The 20394-nt window shown below is 35.5% G+C and overlaps 1 protein-coding gene across 4 annotated transcripts in view; it reads right to left on the bottom strand.

Annotated features, from left to right (window-relative positions):
- Positions 1-843: 843 nt before the first annotated feature.
- The window catches only part of FGF12 (fibroblast growth factor 12), a 543009-nt gene continuing 523458 nt past the window's right edge, over positions 844-20394 (bottom strand). For all 4 annotated transcript variants that reach the window (XM_038583706.1, XM_038583707.1, XM_038583705.1 and 1 more), the window contains one exon: positions 844-5502. In XM_038583706.1, coding sequence (XP_038439634.1) covers positions 5384-5502 — 119 coding nt within the window. In that variant the 3' untranslated portion in view covers positions 844-5383. The remainder of the gene's footprint in view (positions 5503-20394) is intronic.

Genomic DNA, 20394 nt, shown 5'->3' on the forward strand with positions numbered 1-20394 from the left:
CATCCTAACAGATACAGAGGCACAAATAAATCCAAATATCGCACTGACCAAACTTTGAATAACTTTCTTTTATTGGCATCAACTCAGTTTTTCCTCCATCTCCTCCTCTGAACACTCTTCCCATGTTTCATTCATAAGTATTTCCCAAGTAAAATGTGGTTTTCATGTCTCCATAACTTTTCAAACTATTTCCTCTACTTGAGGGGCCCCTTGTCATCTCCTTGATCACTCAGTAAATCACTTTTTTTCAATCAATGCCTTCCCTGTAGGCTTCATTGTTGCATTGCCAGTTGTATGTAAAAGTTTATTGTAACATTTACTTTCAGGTATTACCTTATTTATTTATCTGTTTGCCTTTCTTAGATTTTTTTTTTGAGACTAAAGTTTAGTTTACAATCCATAAACTCAATGACACCTCTAGTTAGTATACTGTAAATCAATGAAGAAATGAATGTGAACTCTATTTCTTAATCCTCAAAAAGTAAGACATTAAGTTGACCACTAGCTGTTTCATATTTAGCAAGTAATTTTTACTTTTGGTTATGACGTTCAATGAAAATTCTGACTTATTCCCCTTTTGTGAATCTAATTTTAATCTTTTGAAATAAGACACAGCACTTTTTCGGTGACATGTTATAGGATAAGTACATTTTTAAAAAGGAGAGACTTCCCAGAGAAGTTTAATGCCAAAAAAAATTGCAAGTATTTTGTCTACATGCATGAACATCTCATGATTTTAATTTTAACTTCAGGAATATTGTGACGTATAAACATTTTATAAATCTTATCTCAAAAAATAATGATTTGAATAGTCTGTGCTTCAATGCAAAAATGAAACATTAATTTGTTCAGTTTCTCATACAACATGTTTATTAAACATTTCAGTGTCAATAATTTCTTAGAATTGTAACATTTAACCTTGTAATGGAGCTAATACCAATTCTATTCATGGGAGTATATTCTGGACTTTTGAACGACTTTAAGTAAAATGAATGCCACTGTCTTCAGGTTGTGCTTGGAGCAAAGACAAAGAAACATCAACTCATTCTTTCCAACTAATAAAACATCTAATGATGCAATGTTTATGATGACATTACTTTAAAGCTATTGTACTGTTAAATATATTTTTGCTTCTGTTACAGAAGCCTAATATATCATCTCTGAACATTAGCAATTTTCACATTATTTAGATTTTAAATATTGAATTTTTAACTTGGACTCCAAGGAAAAATCCCGAAAAATAAAGATCTGAATTTAGCATCTTTTTCCTTCCCTTAACCATAACTCTTCAATCTGATATGACTTTTCATGGAATCTATGTCGGAAGTATAGCTTTTTAAGATAACTTTAAAAAAAAAATCTCACTTCTATATGAAAGAGGGAATTCAGAATCACTGAAGTTCTGAAGGAGCATGTGCTTGGATGATTATTTCCACCAGTTCCTTATTTTTATTATAAAGTGGCAATTTATATCACCATTAGAAATATACATTTGTATATAAAGTTTTGCATTCAAATCTCTTTATTTTTTGGTTAGCTATGACTAAAGAACACAAGTCAAATAAAAACTCTACCCTTATTTCAGAAGCATATGTATATATACACATATATACTTGTAGAACAATCCACTGTTTTAAATGTGATTCTGATTTAAAAAATGCTATTTACAATTTTATGACAGAGAAATAATCTCAGCCTTTATGCTATTAAAATGAGCAAGGAATTTGGATGTTTGAGTGTGTTTCACCTTGTGCAGACGAAATTAGGCAACACCATGGAAAAACCTTCTCAGAGCAAGGCCTTGTAGACTAAGCCATGAGGATAGAAGAGATTTGCTATTTCTGGGTCCATGTTTAAAAAAAATAGTGTTGATGTAGTCATGCTTCTTCACCAAGAAATCAGTGGTCTCAATTTAGGACCTTCGAACTTTGTAATATACAAGCCATTCTTCATCCTTTTACTATTGCCTTAATATTCTCATCTCGTCCTAGTGGCACCATAGGACCATCTATCTAGTGGCACCATAGGACCACCATCCATAGATATAATAATATCTATCTACAGCAGTGTCATTTTCCTAAATTGAAGAATTCTTCTAAAAAGCTATCTGGGTTAAAATGAGGCCCATAAAGCATCACAATTTACATCAAATTGATGTCTCTTTATTGCGCCCATCCATAGTGGCTAAAAATGTGCTATGAAATTCATATGTAAAATTTGAAACCTAAACTATTACTGTGATCAAGAACAGGTTGGCTGGCTGTCCTCTGGTTTCCTGAAGCACAAAAGGCTCTGAATTAGCAAATGGAACTTCAGCACCATTTTGTTTCTATACCTCTAACTTCTAGCTTAAAAATCAATTGAAGTATGTTGACCAGAAAACTATTTAGAGATTCTCAAAAGTCTTGTTTTCATTCTTAAGCCCATTGATTTTGAAACATGTTATACAATAAAGACTCTTAGAATAAACACATCTTGACTTATATGTACATAGTCAATTACAAAGCTTTACTAAAAGTTATATTTTTCCTGAGAATATCCCAATGCATTGAAAAAAGAAAGAGCTTATTTTATTTATAGGAACATAAGAGATGGGTGAATTGAGACCCAGAAATGGGAATGACAAAAATCAAAGTAACAAATTCTTTCACTTGGAAGAAAGATGAAAACTATTAAAACTGGCTCATATTTTTAGAGGAAATAGGATACTTATATGTTTATATTTGGTAAAATTTTGAAAACCTAGACAGTGAATACTGACTTTTTCTTTTAAAAGATTTAGGTACTTTAAAAGTAAGCAGCGGTTAAGCAAATGTTCACCCTACAGTTTTTGTCAGGTTAATATGTAAAAGAAATACGATGTTTCCCATTTATTCTTTAAAATTAATTGTAAATAAGGCAAAGCTAATTTCTAAACGTTTTACTATGGTCAGCATTTGCTTAAATGATGTGGGAAAAACAATATAGAAATTGGGTGGTTAAGCTTCTGTTTCTTAATTGCTATCAGGAAGAAGACAAATATGAGTCTAGGTAATAAATGATGGACAGCCATTGAAAATTGAGGGGAAATTGTGTTGGGAGTTCATATCTTTATTACATTTTTCATAATACTTAACCAGATTAAATATATTGTCATGAAATCATTACTGTAATTAATAACACTTTGTGAAATTGTCAATTGTGTTACTGATAAGTTTGCAGGGTCTGTAGGTGTGTGTGTGTGTGTGTGCGCGCGTGTGTGTCACCATAAAAATCTCAAGTCATTTCATGCTAAATGAGCCTGAGATCCATTTTGTAGAATCCTCTTTCTTTTTATTTTTTCAAAGAAAACAGGCTTTGTGCTAGGGATTTGTTTGGTCCTGGAAGTGACAAGTGTGTTTAAAATCAAGTTGAATCAAGAGTGACAAGCAGAAATACAAACAGTATTGTAATTTTTTTTTCTACAATGGTATTCTTTTCCTACAAGAGTAACATTCTTTTTATTTTCTTTTAATTTAAGTGTCTTTATTTGTTACTTTCAAAATATTTTTGGTTAAACAAATATCTTTTGCAAATGTGTGTTCAAAATCCTTGCCAAGATGCCTAATTTTTAGTCTTTACAACTGATAAGGCAAATTGCTCCATTTCATTTGCTGCTACCCTCCTGATAACCTAAATAGAATGCTTGGTGAAGGACACAAACCACTATTAAAGAATAATGATTGTGTAGAGTGAGGGGAACTACATTGACTTTGAAAGAATACAGCAACCAATGGCAAGGTCATTTAAGTGAAGGCCTAGAGCTTCTGCAGAGTGTATATATTTTAGGGAGTTGTATTTGGAACAATACATGCTGGACAGTAGAGCTATAGGAGAAGTAACATGCTAAGTCTTCTCATTGGTAATATCCATAATTCTGCATACACTTTTTAAAATTCTGTTTTATTTTAATTTGGGTGTCTCTATACCACTCCTGATTTGTAGGACTAAGTACGTCTATTTTTTCCAAGGCAATTGTATAACATTCATTTCTTCCCTGATATTTTTCTAATCCTTTATTATTACTAACTATGCATTTGCCTAGTCCTTACGCTGAGGGTTCTTTTTTTTTTTTTTTTTTTCACACAACGGTATGTTGGAACCATAGCTGTTAATTCTGTATTGTTTCTCTATGCCCCTTGAAAATTCAGTATATTAAGTTCCCTTCTATGTTCTAGGAGTCAGACTTACTGTCAACTAAACTTATTAACAAAGTTATATAACAACAAGCAAGCCACTGGCTTCATGACATGGTAAGTTAGGAATTTCATAGCCATGCCTCCCAATTTCTTGGTGAAGTTTGGAAAATGCTACATACATAAAACTCTGGTAAGGTACAATGGCAAATACAATTTGCTTTAACAATTTCCTAGGACTTATTTCCTTACGTGAAACCCCTTTTTTTTCTTTCCTGCTGCAAGAGATGGTACAAAACTCTCTAACACAGCTGGACATGCACCTGTACTTTCAAAAGTGTGCACAATGTAAAAAAACAGACCACATGATAAGACCATATGACTTATTCATCACCGCCCAGGCATGACAATGATACAGAATTCCCAAAAGTTACCTCAGCCTTAGAACACATTTTTTTTTCCTAAAGGATGAATAAAAATGAGATCCTGGATTAATTCCTTTGATAAAAATATTATAATCTTCTAGGTTAATCTGAAACTCTTTTTATGAAGGAATGAAATCAGCTAATATCATTAAATTCAACAGAACTCTGTCTTTTGCATAAAATAATTATAAGTAACAACTTCAAGAAAAAAATTTTTAAACTTTTAAATGATTCCTGGCTTATATCATACAGGCATTAGAAGAATCTATGATTTGTACATGTTCAATATCATGATTAAAAAAAAAATCCTGGAGACAGGATGTAATTATGTGTCAATTCCAGATGCCCAAAGAAAATTCAAATTCAACACAAAGCACACATCACAGCATTACCCAAAGTTTAAATTATTCAGGGTATTACATTGATTTGTAAGTTCAATTCTCCAAAACCCTTGTCTTTAAGATAGTAACTTTATTTCAAATTTATTATAGTTATTGTCTTCATTATAATTAGCCTCTATTAATAACAGTACAATGTTGTGATGTCTTGATTTATTTTTTCCCTTGATTTTATGTGTGCTAATATTTGTGCATGTGCATTTTCTACCACATTGCAACAGGCAAGCTTTGGTTCAATTTCTTTGTCCTACACAAAGGAAGATTTTTGAGTGCAGAATCTTAGTCACTAGGTCCTGGATTGCCATTTTATTTTCCTCTCCTTGGGTGGATTTAATTGGAAGGAAATAGGTAAAGGGGAGGGAAAAAAGGGAAGGGATGAAAGAGGGATGAAGGGAAGAGTTCTCAGCTATGTTGAATCTTGATTCACGACTTTGCCTCCATTCATGGTTGGTGTTCCAGAACTTTTCCTTGAACGCCCTTGTTTTTCTCCAATTTCATGTAGTGATGGCTCTCTGTACATACACACTGAAAAGCAAAATTACATCAATTACTTATAATTGTAGACATCAATTTGGCCTCAATAAGCATCTCAAGTTTGATTTTACAATATTCTTCACTCTCATTCACTAGCTCTCCTCCCCAGTGTAAAATGACTTTTAACTTGATAACATATTTATTGGATATGTATGGTCCTCTTCCAGTTGTAGCAGTCATAACCTTTTAAGTCTTCTTGAACTGCGGACATAGAGTGATTTCTGTTCTCCTACAGATAAGGCTAGAATCTTACCTGTCTGCTAACCTATATAACAGGATTTTCATCTAGAGTTAGAGGAGACACTGCAAGTATAACATTAAAAGCGTAGGCATAGATACTTTTTAAAGTCCTGAATCTGCAGTCTAGTTTGCATAGGAAAAAAAAACCCTTATTTACATGTTCCTAATCTTTACCCTACTATAAGAAACACAACGCTGTTAGATCAAATTGAAATATTTATCAACAATTTTCAGGGTATCCTACATAAAAAATGACAATAGGAGGGAGGACAGAGGAAAATAAACAAACCAAATATCATTTTCCTGATTGCTCCAGGTTTGAATATGCAACTGTGAGATTTTAGTTCACATTTATATAAAACTGTTCCTCTTTCCTCCATTGTTTTGTCTGGCTCTAAAGCTCAGTCATCTGTGAATTATCATGGCTATTGCTAGATAATTGCACAGAAAGAATAATATTTTTCAACTCATAGTTATTCTTGTAAGATAGGATCTTCGTTCCTTACATTGTTGTGAAATAGACAAATGTGTACAAGCATATGAAATATTTCACTTAAACATCGGGAATTATTTTTATCCTTGATTTAGGAACAAACAGTTAAGTACCTCCATGTATTGAATCATCAATACAGGGCTTTAGTAATCTAAATGCTCTTTCTAATCAAATAGCTTCCTTGCCTGGGCTTTGCCCTGGTACAGGAGACCTGAGCATGGCTATGACCAAATAGATGTCATGTGGTGGTTAAGAGCACCAATCTGGGAGCCACACCACTTGTGTCCCCAACTTCAGTCAGCCACTCACTAGTTCTGTCAACTTAGATACACTGTTGTAGTTAAAAAACTAAATTTTTATGAGAATTAAGTGCCTGGCATATACTAAACATCCAAAGATGTTTAAGAAAATGAAGGAGCTGATCTCTTCATTAGAATTTTGAATAACAGATTTCAGAGAACAAAGTGATAGTTTTGAGGGGTGGCTAAAGATATTCTAAATTAAAAACTAGATTAAGAGAGTTAAGATACAAAAAAATTCTCTTTAGACTAGTTTAGTGATGAGGACACAGGTTTTTTTTTCCCCCTCAATATTTCAGTGGTAGAGCTTCTTCTTCTTCTTCTTTTTTTTTTTAAAGATTTTATTTATTATGAAAGACACACACACACACACACACACACACACACACACACACACACAGAGGCAGAGACACAGGCAGAGGGAGAAGCAGGCTCCATGCAGGGAACCCGATGTGGGACTTGATCCCGGGACTCCGGGATCAGGCCCTGAGCCAAAGGCAGATGTTCAACTGCTGAGCCACCCAGGTGTCCTGCAGTGGAAGAGCTTCTTAAACGTTAATGTGCTTTCAAATCATCCAGGGATATTTTGTTAAAATCCAGAATCTGATACAGAAGGTTTCCGTGGAGTTAAGATTCTACATTTTTAATAAGTTCCCAGGTGATGCTGGTCTTGGCAAATGGAACTACACTTTGGGTAGTACAAAATATGCAAACAAACTATGTTTGGCTAAGTATAATGTGCAAAACTATTGCACACAAATATTTTATTTTTATTTTATTGCATTTTTACATATATATTTTTAAATGAGATTTTAAAGTATTTCAATTATTACACTAAATGGCTCCTCCAATATCCCAAAGACTTTTGGGATAAGTAGCAAAGTTGTACAGAGAAAATGAGTTGAGAAAGAATTGATGCTTAATTTTCAGATGATGCCAGCAGATAATTTAAGTTTTCACTTTCTCTTACAAAAGACAGAAGATCCTATGGAAGGTCTTATGGAAATCTTGTAATTCCTCAAGTCTAAATGTCTCTTACATATATTTCTGTTATGGGCAAAATGTCAAAATCTCAAAAATTAAAGCATGCATTTATATATGCAAAATAAAGCTATTTATTTATAACTGGTAAGTCTACAGGGAACTCAGAAGTAATGAAGTGATTCTATTAGAAAGCTATTTATGTGATACCATAAAAGAGTTTTCCCTACACTGCACCTAGTCAACTGTGAAAACCAATACATCTCCAGGCCTGACTACAAACTGCTAAATCAGAGTCTCAAAGAATGACAAAAATAATATATATATATATATATATATATATATATATATATATATATATATGCATAATAGAGGAGGAGGCCTGGGTGGTTCAGTTAGTTAAGCATCTGACTCTTGATTTTGGCTCAGGTCATGATCTCAGGGTGAGAGGACTGAGCCCCATATTGGGTTCCAGGCTGAGAGCCAGGAGTCTGCTTGAGATTCTCTCTCCCCTTCTGCTTCTCCTCCTCCCCCCAGGCTCATGTGTGTGCTAAGAAAGAAAGAAAGAAAGAAAGAAAGAAAGAAAGAAAGAAAGAAAGAAAGATTCATTAAAAAATATGTATATATAAAGTAGATTTTGACCTGCAAATTTCTTAAACTCCAACTTAGAGATACTTGAAGGATGTTATTTTCCAACTTAAATTCAAGAATATATTTTAAAATAACTTTTATAGTTGAATTTCTTATTTTACTACTTATTTTTTTTAGTTTCCTTATGTCATAGATTCTTCCCAAAGAATTTGATTTTAACTTCATCTCTTTATTATTTTTTGTTATTTCTCACATATGCATAAAATACTTGAGTCATGACAATGTGAAATATTACCATTATAACTACCACTGCAGATAACTTTTCCAATAACTTAATCCTGCTTGCCATCTTGGTATCAAGTCCCCAAAGAGGATTTTTAAATTGGCATCTGAACATTTTCAGTGTTTCAAAGGGAACAAAATTCATTAGTATCATAGCAGAGCATGCAATTTGCCCTCCTCAGGACTACTCCATTACTAATTTTCAGATATTTCCATTTAAATGGTGTAATAATTTCCATTTAAATGGTGTAATAATTTTCCAGGTTTTGAAAAAACTAGTTCTTAGTTGGAAAATGAAGAGTAATAAATAGGTTTCCTAGTTCACTGGAACCCCCCACCCCACAATAAATCAAGTAATTATTTGAATTTCTGTATTTCTGTTAATAGAAAGAACTTTCTTTAAAGAAAGCAAACTTATGACAATCTAGGAATTGCATACAAATATAAACAAAGAGAACAAAAACTTTGTCAAACAGATTGATTTCTTGGGCTTTAATTTTCATTATTTATAGGCTCTGGGATGTTAGTATTACTGTCTAACTCAAGAAGCTGATAAATCAAGAAGTACAAAGCTCAATCAAATTTTAGAATGAAAATGTAATTAAAAGAGTATGGTCCAATTAGAAAGCAAAGAAAGGACAAACCATTTCTCTTAAGTAATATAACTTCCTTTGATAGTTGTATTAGTACTCCATAACTGTGGTATTCTAAATGATAAACAATAAAAAGATGACACAAAATACAAGAAAACAGAAGGTATAAGTGTTCTACAAAATGCATTATATGTCCAAAATGTAAAACCCAATCACTTTGATGTACAAAATAACCACAATGGGACACCTGTGTGGCTCAGTGGTTGAACGTCTGCCTTTGGATCAGGGCATGATCCTGGGGTGCCTGGATTGAGGCCTACATCAGGCTCCCTGTGGGAAGCCTGCCCATGACTCTGCCTCTTTCTCTGTATCTCTCATGAATATATAAAATAAAAAAAAAAAATAACCACAATGGTAATCTCATAAATAAATTTTAATCCCTTAAATAAATCTATTATTTCAGTGTTTTCAAAGCCACTTTTAAAAAGATTTTATTTGAGAGAGAGAGCACAAGTGAGGGAGGGGTGGCAGAGGAAGAAGAAGAAGCAGACTCCGCACTGAGCAGGCTCTATCCCAGGACCCCAATATTATAACTGAAACCAAAGGCAAATGCTTAACCCACTGAGCCACCCAGGCACCCCTCAAAGTCATTTTAAATTGACTAACTCAATTGATAATTATAATAATCTTGTGTATAAAGTGAGAAATTCTTATCCAAATTTTTAAAATATGAAATAAACTAATCAACTTTCCTAATGTCAAATAGTAAGGGCAGAACCAGGATGAGAATGAAAGGCTTCAAAATCCTAGTCAAGAGTTCTAATAAAAGCAAAAGATCAATTTATCAAAAAATGGAATAAACTCAGCCATTCAATAAAATGAAATCTTGCTATTTGCAACAATGTGGATGGAACTAGAGTGTATTATGCTAGGCAAAATAAGTCCATCAGAAAGACAATTATCATACGATCTCAGTCATATGTGGGATTTAAGCAACAAAACAGAGGATCATAGGGGAAGAGAGGGAAAAATAAAGATGAAATCAGAGAGGGAGACAAACCATAAGAGTATTAATCATAGGAAAGAAACAGAGTCACTGGAGGGGGGTGGGGGATCTGGCAAGTGGGTGATGGACAGTAAGAAGGGCAAGTGATGGAATAAGCACTGGGTGTTATATAAGACTGATGAATCACTGACCTCTACTTCTGAAACCAATAATACATTATACGTTAATTAACTGAATTTAAATAAAATAAGATTTACATTTAAGAAAATGGAAAAAAATGATTGTCTTATGTCAGACAATGCTTAAATTAGATCCGTTTATTTAAAAAAATTTTTTTTTAAAGATTTTATTTATTTATTCATGAGAGACAGAGAGAGAGAGAGAGAGAGAGAGAGAGAGGCAGAGACAGGCAGAGGGAGAAGCAGGCTCCATGCAGGGAGCCCGACGTGGGACTCGATCCCGGGTCTCCAGGATCATGCCCTGGGCTGAAGGTGGTGCTAAACCGCTGAGCCACCCTGGCTGCCCTAGATCCATTTATTAATTGAGATCCAAGTTGGCCTTTCCTCTACTAAATATTCCTAATGTCATTCAAAAATGGTAATAAAAACAAATGCAGGATGGCTATTTTCAAAAATGAAAACAAAAAGAAAGTAACAAGTGTTGGAGTAAGAAGTTCCTGGGGCTGGAGAAGGGAGAATGACTCAATGTATATAAGTACAATGTGAATGTACCTAATGGCATTGAAATGTACACTTACAATGGTTAAAATGTTAAATTTTATGTTGTGTATATTTTATACAGCATAATAATTACACATTTAAAAAAAATATGCACATACAAATACTGAGTATAAGCTATAAAGAAAGAAATGACTATTAAAGCCAGAAATGTCTTATTTGCTTGGGAAGATCCAACAATTTCTTAATATTCAAAAATATTGGTCTTAGTACTATAGTAAGATGGAGAGAATTGAGCTATAACTGAGGGGGTATAGAATTGGTAAAAGGACAGGAAAATCGGATGAGAATATCCTAGGAACACGGTACCTAATATAAAAATCCATTTTGCCATATGTGATCACAGAGCACTTAAAATGTGATTAGTCCTGGGCTCCCTGCATAGAGCCTGCTTCTCCCTCTGCCTGTTCTCTGCCTCTCTGTGTGTCTCTCATGAATAAATAAATAAAATATTTGAAAAAAAAATGTGATTAGTCCTAATTCAGACGTGCTGTAAGTATAAAACAAACATTAAATTTAAAGACCACACAAAAAGAATTAACATATCATCAGTTATATATGAACTGGTTACATATTAAATAGATAATATTTTGGATATATTGGGTGGAGTATATTATTAAAATTTGTCACGTTTGTTTTTATTGTTTAAGTGTATATAAAAGTTTTAAATTACATATGTAGCTCATATGATGTTTCTTTTAGACAGTTCTATATTAGAAGAATTTGTTGTTTGGAAGAGAAGTGTCCTGACTGGACCTAAAGCTATAAATTACTGAATGATGGGAAGACAGGGGAGAAAGTGTTCTGACCTGGTGGTCCTGACACTCATATATAGACTTGGGAGATACTGAGTGTCTTGGATGACTTAGTAGGATGCAACTGGTTCACAAAACATTTATTGACCCTTTTTACTTGGCCAAGCTAATGCTGTATCACCTTCATCCTAAAATGGCCTTTTCATGTTCTTTCCTCTCCTCCAATTTCAATTTCTCTTTTATAACTAGTACCCAAAGATGAATTGGTTCAAGCGTTGATTTGTTCATTTATTCGATAAACAGGTGTACGTTTCATTTGCACCAGGCACCCTGCCAGATTGCATAGCAACTGTGAGAGGTGGCCGCTTGAATCCTGCCCTCATGGAGCTCAAGGCTAAGAACAGCACAGACATACACACATATCACAGACTGTTCAGAGCCAGAGTGGGGAGTGGAATGGAAAAGAGCACAGAACAATAGCTATACAATGTTGATTTAGCCTTGAAGAATGCAGAGGATTTACACAGATGAATAAGCTACCAAATAAGACTGAAGAGGTTATATAAGAAAAACAAAAACAAAAGAAAAAAAAAAGAAAAACAGTGACTGGTTGAAGAATGGGGTAAAATTGAGAAGTAGGGAGGAATAAGCTGGCAGGGCTGACTCATGTCAGACCTTCTGAGTTCCCAGCTGGAAGATTTAAAGCATGACCCTGATGTCTATCAGCCTCAATTTGATAAGTGAATGAAGAGTTAAAAAATATGTCCATCAAGGACATGAGTGTATAGTGAAAATCTATTTATTCAATCTCGTTATCTAGAAAAATGTCTAACTATGTTTACATGACATGAATACAGCCAGTCAGATTAGTCAGGAAGAATCAGTGAAACTGAATCTTACTGCGTGGATCCTAAAAAATGGTTGGCAGTATCTGAAACTTTCATGAATTCTGATAACTTGCAAACACAACTGTACTTTCTTAGAAACAGACCTAGCTGAGGCACCATTACGTGTGAGACCTGCTGCTTATCTAATATATACACTATCTGATATTCTCCATATACCATAATTTTGACAATTGAAAGAATGGTTCACTTGGTCAAGCTAACTAACATGTTGAGAAGAGTTCTCCTTTTGTTTTGTGGGGAGCTTAATGTAGCACTTAAGATGACTACACAATCAACAAATGATATAAATCAAGAATCACTGATCCCATATATGAGCATCACATATGCTTTCCAATAAGAATTAATCACAATTTTATACAGCTACTACCACTACAACTAGAATTTGGAGTTCTGGTGTTAATTTCCAATCATATACTAAGCAATTGTGGGAAACCTTTAAGAAGCATATCCAGGAAACTACTTAGGTTCTGAATTTCAAACAGTTATATAAATTCTACAGCTCCCAAATTGTGCTTCTCAAATCAGCCTCATACTATGCAAGATTAAGTTTTCTCTCTTCCTGATAATCAGGTCCTTATTAGTAATTGCAGTAACCTCTGATCTCTTAATTTGCATTATTTCAAAGTACAATGATTTTTGATGGGGGGGAGCTTTTTCATCACTTTCTATTATAATAAGCTATTATTTCATTAGGGATAGATTTATTTTGCTCTAGGAAGGCTCTCTCTCTCTATATATATATATATTTAATTTCTTTGTTCCTGAGTATTTTCTTACTGTGCTGTCTGTTGTATGCATTTGGCCTACTTCAGCTATGAGTGCAGTCTGATATTCCAGTTCTTTTGATGAGGAGTAATTTCCAGACTGAGAACAGAGTGAAACAAACAAACAAAAAAACTCAACTCGTTGAATTTTTATTCTCCTAGCTCTCCAATCACCCTTCTCAGAAATTCAGATTCAGTGCCATTGCCCATATATAACTACTGGAAACAAGTTCTCTGATTTGCAAGCTTGTGATGTACAATCTAACCATGTCTCATCTGAGACCCTGGGAACTACACTTGTGATACAGATTTTATCTTCAGGGGGTCATGATTTAATGGTTACCACTTGGCATGGAACTGATTTCCAATTGTGTTTCTTTCTGATTCCACTTTACACTATTTTCCCAACAAAATTTCAGCATCTAAATATCAAGAATGTTTAGTGTCCTAGTGATACAATGCCTGATTAACAACACTGCTGCTCTTTCACCTGGCACTCCTGGGTGGTTCTTGATCATACCCCGTGCCCTCTTTACCCTTTAAAGCATGAAAAACAAAACAAAGCAAAAAACACTTGCTCTTTTTTTTTTAATCCCACAGGATGTTTTTGAGATAAATACCATTATTCCTCTAACACATAATATCATAATGGCTTTGGATAAATGGTAAAAGGAGATAATGTTCTAAAAAGGGAAGCATTTCTTTTTGGTTCTTTAGTATTCTTTCTTCACATCAGTTTTCTATTTCCCCTCTATTTTGATATATGTTTCAATTTATTTCTCTTTCTCCTCTCCTCACCACACCCCCCCCTTCTCTTCTTCTGGCTGTTTCCTTTTATTCATGTTTTGATTTTTCTTGATCCATAGTACACTGAAGGAGGATTCATTGCAGCTTTCAGAGTAAAAATGAGGTAGAGAGATTTGATAAGAGGATATTTTTCCTCCTGCGCAGATGCAAGGACACATGAAAGTTTCTAATAACATAGCCCACATCGGATATTATTTTAAGACCTAGCATTCACTAAAAATCCCCAGTTCCACCCTTTAATGTGAGTGGAACACACCTGTATGACAGACACGAGTCACATTGTGACTTGGCATTGCGGAGGCTGTCATTTTCACAGCCGCCTGAGATGCACTGGCTATATTTCTGTAGAAAGCCTTGCAGTCCTGGTATCACAAACAAAATACTACACCTGGTCATAACAAGACCATAAGCTACCAACTATAGGATAACATACAGTATTTGCTCTATTTATTTTTTGCTTTATTTTTAAATACAAGATTGTGCCATTAGAAAAGAGAGAGACTTAAGAAATATCACTGAGCGTTGAAATCTTGTCAAAAATAAGACACATCTTCTCCTTGTAAGATTAGGTATAGGTCTTTCCAGGGCAGGCATTCCAGCTACTATTTTTCTATTATATATATATATATATATATATTTTTAACTCGTACCTTTGTTGCAAATGCAGTTATCAGAAGATGCAAGTGTTCTTTTTCATTATGCTGGCTCAGAATCCTTGTTTGCAACTTTCAGTATTCAATAATCGCATTTATTTTAGTTACACACTTCTCTTGGAAACCAAAAAAAGTGGAATCTCAAAAGTTGCTATTATTTATTTTTTATTTTTATTTTTCAAAAGATTTTATTTATTTATTCATGAGACACACAGAGAGCAAGAGAGAGAGAGAGAGGCAGAGACACAGACAGAGGAGAAACAGGCTCCATGCAGGAAGCCCGATGTGGGACTCGATCCCGGGACTCTAGGATGACGCCCTGGGCCAAAGGCAGGCGCCAAACCACTGAGCCACCCAGGGATCCCCTGCTATTATTTATAAATCAGACAACTGTAATAAACCAGGTGCAGGTACCATCTAGTGGGTACTCCCCACCTGAGTAGTCAGTGTGCTCATAATCATAACTAATATTAATTCAGCACTTACTATGTATCTGTACTTTATATGCACTATGGTTATTTTAAATGATCGGAAAGGTAGATACTTTTATCGGTCTTTTTTGCAAATAAGGAAACTGAAGAACAAAAAGGGTAATTTGTTAGAAGTGGTGTGGGACACCGCAGAGCAGAATCAGCATTAAAATTCATGTATGATTAAGTCTAGAGTTCCTGCTCTAAGCTCATAGTCAAGTAGTTTCATGTGTGCAGAAAACAAACAACATGAAACTTTGTTGACTGGACCCCGATGTTTCTAGCAGCAATGGCCACAATAGCCAAACTGTGGAAGGAGCCTCGGTGTCCATCAAAAGATGAATGAATAAAGAAGCTGTGGTCTATGTATACAATGGAATATTCCTCAGCCATTAGAAATGACAATACCCACCATTTGCTTCAACGTGGATGGAACTGGAGGGTATTATCGGAGTGAAGTCAATCAGAGAAGGACAAACATTATATGGTCTCATTCATTTGGGGAATATAAATAATAGTGAAAGGGAATATAAGGGAAGGAAGAAGAAGTGTGTGGGAAATATCAGAAAGGGAGACAGAACATGAAGACTCCTAACTCTGGGAAACAAACTAGTGGTGGTGGAAGGGGAGGAGGGCGGGGGGTGGGAGTGAATGGGTGACGGGCACTGAGGGGGGCACTTGACCAGATGAGCACTGGGTGTTATTCTGTATGTTGGTAAATTGAACACCAATAAAAAATAAATTTATTAAAAAAAAAATCCTGATCCCAAACCTCATGGGGGTCCCCAGCACTTCCTGGAACCCTCTTACATTTCTCTTGCCAATTCCCCCTCCTATTCTTCCTAAGTGACCATTCCACACCTTCTCTTTCCTCCTCAAACCCTCCTCAGATTCACATGACAGGTCTGCCTTCTTTGTTTCTTGTCTTTCTTTCCTTCCCCTCCTTCTCTTTTTGGTGTCTCCCTCCTTCCTTCCCTTCCTTCCTTTTTTTTTATCAGCAAACCACCTTGCTTTGTATTCCACTTAGAAGCAGAGGAGAAAGTTTTTGTATTTCCACCATGAAAATGACCAACCTGCATATATGTGCTCACATGTGTTCTAGTGCTTGAACTCTTCCCATGGCCTGTGTACATCTCACCCTCCACTTCCGACTTCCATGCTCACGTGATCCCACCCCCTTTGGTCAGTGTTATTCAGTGGCCATCTCTCCTGGGAAGCCAAATCTTAACTTCTCCTCAATTATTCCCATCAGTCTATACATGTGCTGTGATAGCTTTAAACAAACAAGCAAACAAATTACACTCTGTAACCACAATGTTTCTCTCTAGCTAGCTTCCTATTTCTCTCTCTCTCTCTTTTTTTTATAGCAGAGCTCCTCTACAGTGTGATTTCATATTACTTTCTTCTTCTCTTTACTTCCTGTGATAACTTGAATACACTCCAATTAGACTTACTCCCTGCTACCTCAATGAAATCACTCTTGTTAGTCACTACTAACTGTATGTTATAGACATTGGTCAATCCTCCAGCAGCTAACTGGATCCTTTTGGCAGTCTGATAGAGATAACAGCTCTGGTCATAGTTTTAGCCCCTTTCTAACTATATGGACCTGGGTCAGTTATTTAACCTCTCTTAAACTCAGTTTCCTATCTTTTTTTTTTTTTTTTTTTTTTATTTATGCTAGTCACAGAGAGAGAGAGAGAGAGAGAGAGAGAGGCAGAGACACAGGCAGAGGGAGAAGCAGGCTCCATGCACCGGGAGCCCGACGTGGGATTTGATCCTGGGTCTCCAGGATCGCGCCCTGGGCCAAAGGCAGGCGCCAAACCGCTGCGCCACTCAGGGATCCCAGTTTCCTATCTTTAAAATTGGGATGATACTCTTAACCTGCATATGCGCAAAGTGTTAGTGCCCATCAAGTGATACTATGGCTAGGGAAGCATGTTAAAAATAATGAGCCACACAAGTGGCATATACAGCAGTACCATTGCTACTAATTATTACTTATATTACTTTTGGCTTCCTACAAATCACTTAAAAAGTGAGTGTTCTTGTAGTTATGGGAAGAAGTAGGTATAAATCGTTCAGTATCAGTGTTGCTCTATTAGGGAGATCGGAAAACCTGGGTGGAGGGCGATTGGAGCTGCTGCTGACAAATTGTTTTCCAAATGGAGGCAATGAAACTCCAGTTTCTGATAAAGCTCATATAAAGGGCACTCTAGAAAGAACCCCTATCCTATATCAGTTTCCATCAAAGAAGAATGAAATATGACTACTCTTTTTATTACTACCAATTTAATTGAATTTTCCTTGGCCCTCTGTAATTGCTAAGAAGTAGAAAGGTTAGATTGCTCTGTTAGTTAATGTACCATTAAAGATATTTAATTGTTTTAATCGCAGATCATGGAAGGGTGTGAGCAATTAACATGAAGCAATTTCACACCTTAATTAATGTCACATGGAATCCCTTTGGAACTGTAGAAGAATTTTAAGTGCTGGTTCAGAAGCTATGTATTGCCAAAGGAGTGCACCCAATATGCTGTAAATACTTATTAAAAAGAGTTAAGAGGCACTGTGAACACAAAGATCTATATCTTCATTTAGAAAGAGATCAGAAGCAATATTTGTGTTCAGGAGAGAGATAGATATGGAAGAAGAATGTGGCAGGGAGAGGTAGGAGGGTTTTATTAAAGACTAAACTCGAAGCCAGGAAGATGCTTCTTTGAATGAGTTACACTGGCTTGGGAGAAGTTGTCACAGGCTGGCAGAGATCCAAAACTCAAAAGCTGGAGAGAAAGTGAGAATGAGAGAGAAAAAGAGAATTGCAGCCATTTGCTACGATTAAAACAATCGAAAGCATCCATGGTAGGTATTTTTTTGCTCTGTGTTTGTCTTTTAGTATGGTTAGGTCCAAAAGAGGATCCTGGGGGAAAAAATCATTTAGTTTTCTTTCCAGTCAATTGAAAAAAAATATCAAAATCAATTTGCCATTAGTATCCTCCCAATTAGGACTCTAAAGCATTAGGGATCCTGATTTGTTCAGTTCTCTGGTATCTCATTATATAGTCTTTGAAGAGATGATTTTCCTTCCAAATTTCAATTTTCGTTCTCTAATCCCTTAGTGAATACCATACCTCACAGGTATGAATACCATACTTCACAGTTTCTCCAGGACGTAACCCAATAACACAATGTCCAGTTTCCAAGGGCAAACGAAAAATGCACTTTGGATTGATCTGACAATTTTGGGATACACAACTTTCTTACAAGGTCTTATCTTCCTTTTATTCCTATGAAACAGATGGCATTTGTAATCAACTTCATCTTTGGAAATTACTGAGGTTGAAGAAGATAAATTATTTTCTCAAAATTACTTAGCAAATCATTTGCAAAATTTTTATCAGAAGAATTAGATATTTATTTATCCTTGATTAATTGATTTGTATTAGGTTACTTTTTCTCAGTGTCAACTCAGTGCAATAATTGGTGTTAGCTCTAACTTAGTATAATAATTTAATTCAGCATTAGAATACAGCCATCTTAATAGCAGTAGGAAATGGCAAAATTTAACATGTTTAATATATGTAACTCCATGGTGTCAGTGTCCATTTACTCTATGGTAGATTAGGCTTAGTCCAATACATTGATCACAATAATCTGAATATTTGATCAAAATGAGCCTAGAATCACCAAATTCAGTTTAGAACACTAAGTCTGGATCCAGGTTGCCATCATAATCACTTGGACAATAAAATGAGAACACTCTGGAGATCTGGCCTGAGAATCTGTACTTTTTAAACACTCCAGATGGTTCAGATATTGATGTTTGGGAAACACTGTTCTATGTTATACTGCTGGCACTTAAATCAGGTTCTATTAGCTTAAATCAACAGGAAAAGATGGATCATTTATGTGCGTGCGTGTGTGTGTGTGTGTGACAGAGAGAGAGAGAGAGAGAGAGTCAGTCTTATCTCCCCACTGGAAAATATATTGGTGGAAATTAGCAAATGTTCCTTCATTTAGAGTTTAATATTTCTGTAGCAATGTCTCTCAATTGATATTTACTAATTTTACTGTAGAAACATATTTCTCTCTCCATGATTAAGTTCTTGAAGCTTAAGTCTTTGGAAAGTGCACATATTCTTTCCAGGAGGGAGGAACTAGATTCTGAATACCCAACCACCTGCAGGAGCTGAGTAATGTGCTTCTTGGAGGAGGGAAGAGAAAAGGAGGAGACTGCATCTTGTTCTTTGTCAAAGAGTATTTGGCTGCTGCATCTGAAGCTACAGAGAGAGATTACCACCAAGACTATTTAAATCTGGGGGAGTTACTTATCTGTGGTGTGAACAATGCTCTGAAAAGGCAAAACTGGGAATCAAGAAGCCTGTGCCGTTGTCTTAAATTCCAGGGGAGGGGACCCATGTAAGTAAAGGCTGACATGCAAGTGTACATAGTAATGGGTTTAAATATCAAGTCCGTCCATCTGTCTGAATAGATGCCCTTGCAACCCTTCATTAACACCACCTGTGTTCTAAACCGAGGCTGGAGAGTGAGACCGTGATAGGAAAGGGGCTGGTGGGTCATTATCCAATAATCAGTGAAGGACTGAAAGATCCTGGGACTGGCAGCGTTTAATTTTGGGAATCCTGACATTCAAAATGATATCATCATCAGGATTTGAGAAAAAGGGATCCCTGGGTGGCGCAGCGGTTTGGCGCCTGCCTTTGGCCCAGGGCACGATCCTGGAGACCCGGGATCGAATCCCATGTCGGGCTCCCGGTGCATGGAGCCTGCTTCTCCCTCGGCCTATGTCTCTGCCCCTCTCTCTCTCTCTCTGTGTGTGACTATCATAAATAAATAAAAATTTAAAAAAAAAAAAAAAAAAAAGGATTTGAGAAAAAGAAGAGCTATTTGAAAAATGAAACAAACCTTCTCCGACTTTCCTTCTGTAAGTGGTTAATCCCCTTCCCAAAAGAGGGGGAACATTTATAGGCCACAGTCAATACTGGACTCTCTTGGTAACTGTACAATGGTAGGTTTACAGGTTTATAAAAATTCCTTTAAAAACTAAAGATAACTGACAACCTTTCTGGTTAACCAGCCATATGGCCAACCTCTTATAAAGACGTCATTTTCTTTCTTTTCTGAAAATGCCTTCTGCTTTATAATTGTCCTATGGAAAAATATATTACCAAAAACTTTCTTTACAACGAGTTATGGCTAGAAAGTCTTTCATTCTACTCCTCCTAAAAAAATTCATGAATCATCCATTATGGGAATAGCTCATAAAACTGTACTTTATTCATT

Source organism: Canis lupus, chromosome 34 (assembly GCF_011100685.1).
Source record: "Canis lupus familiaris isolate Mischka breed German Shepherd chromosome 34, alternate assembly UU_Cfam_GSD_1.0, whole genome shotgun sequence".
In the NCBI taxonomy this organism is placed as follows: Eukaryota; Metazoa; Chordata; class Mammalia; order Carnivora; family Canidae; genus Canis; species Canis lupus.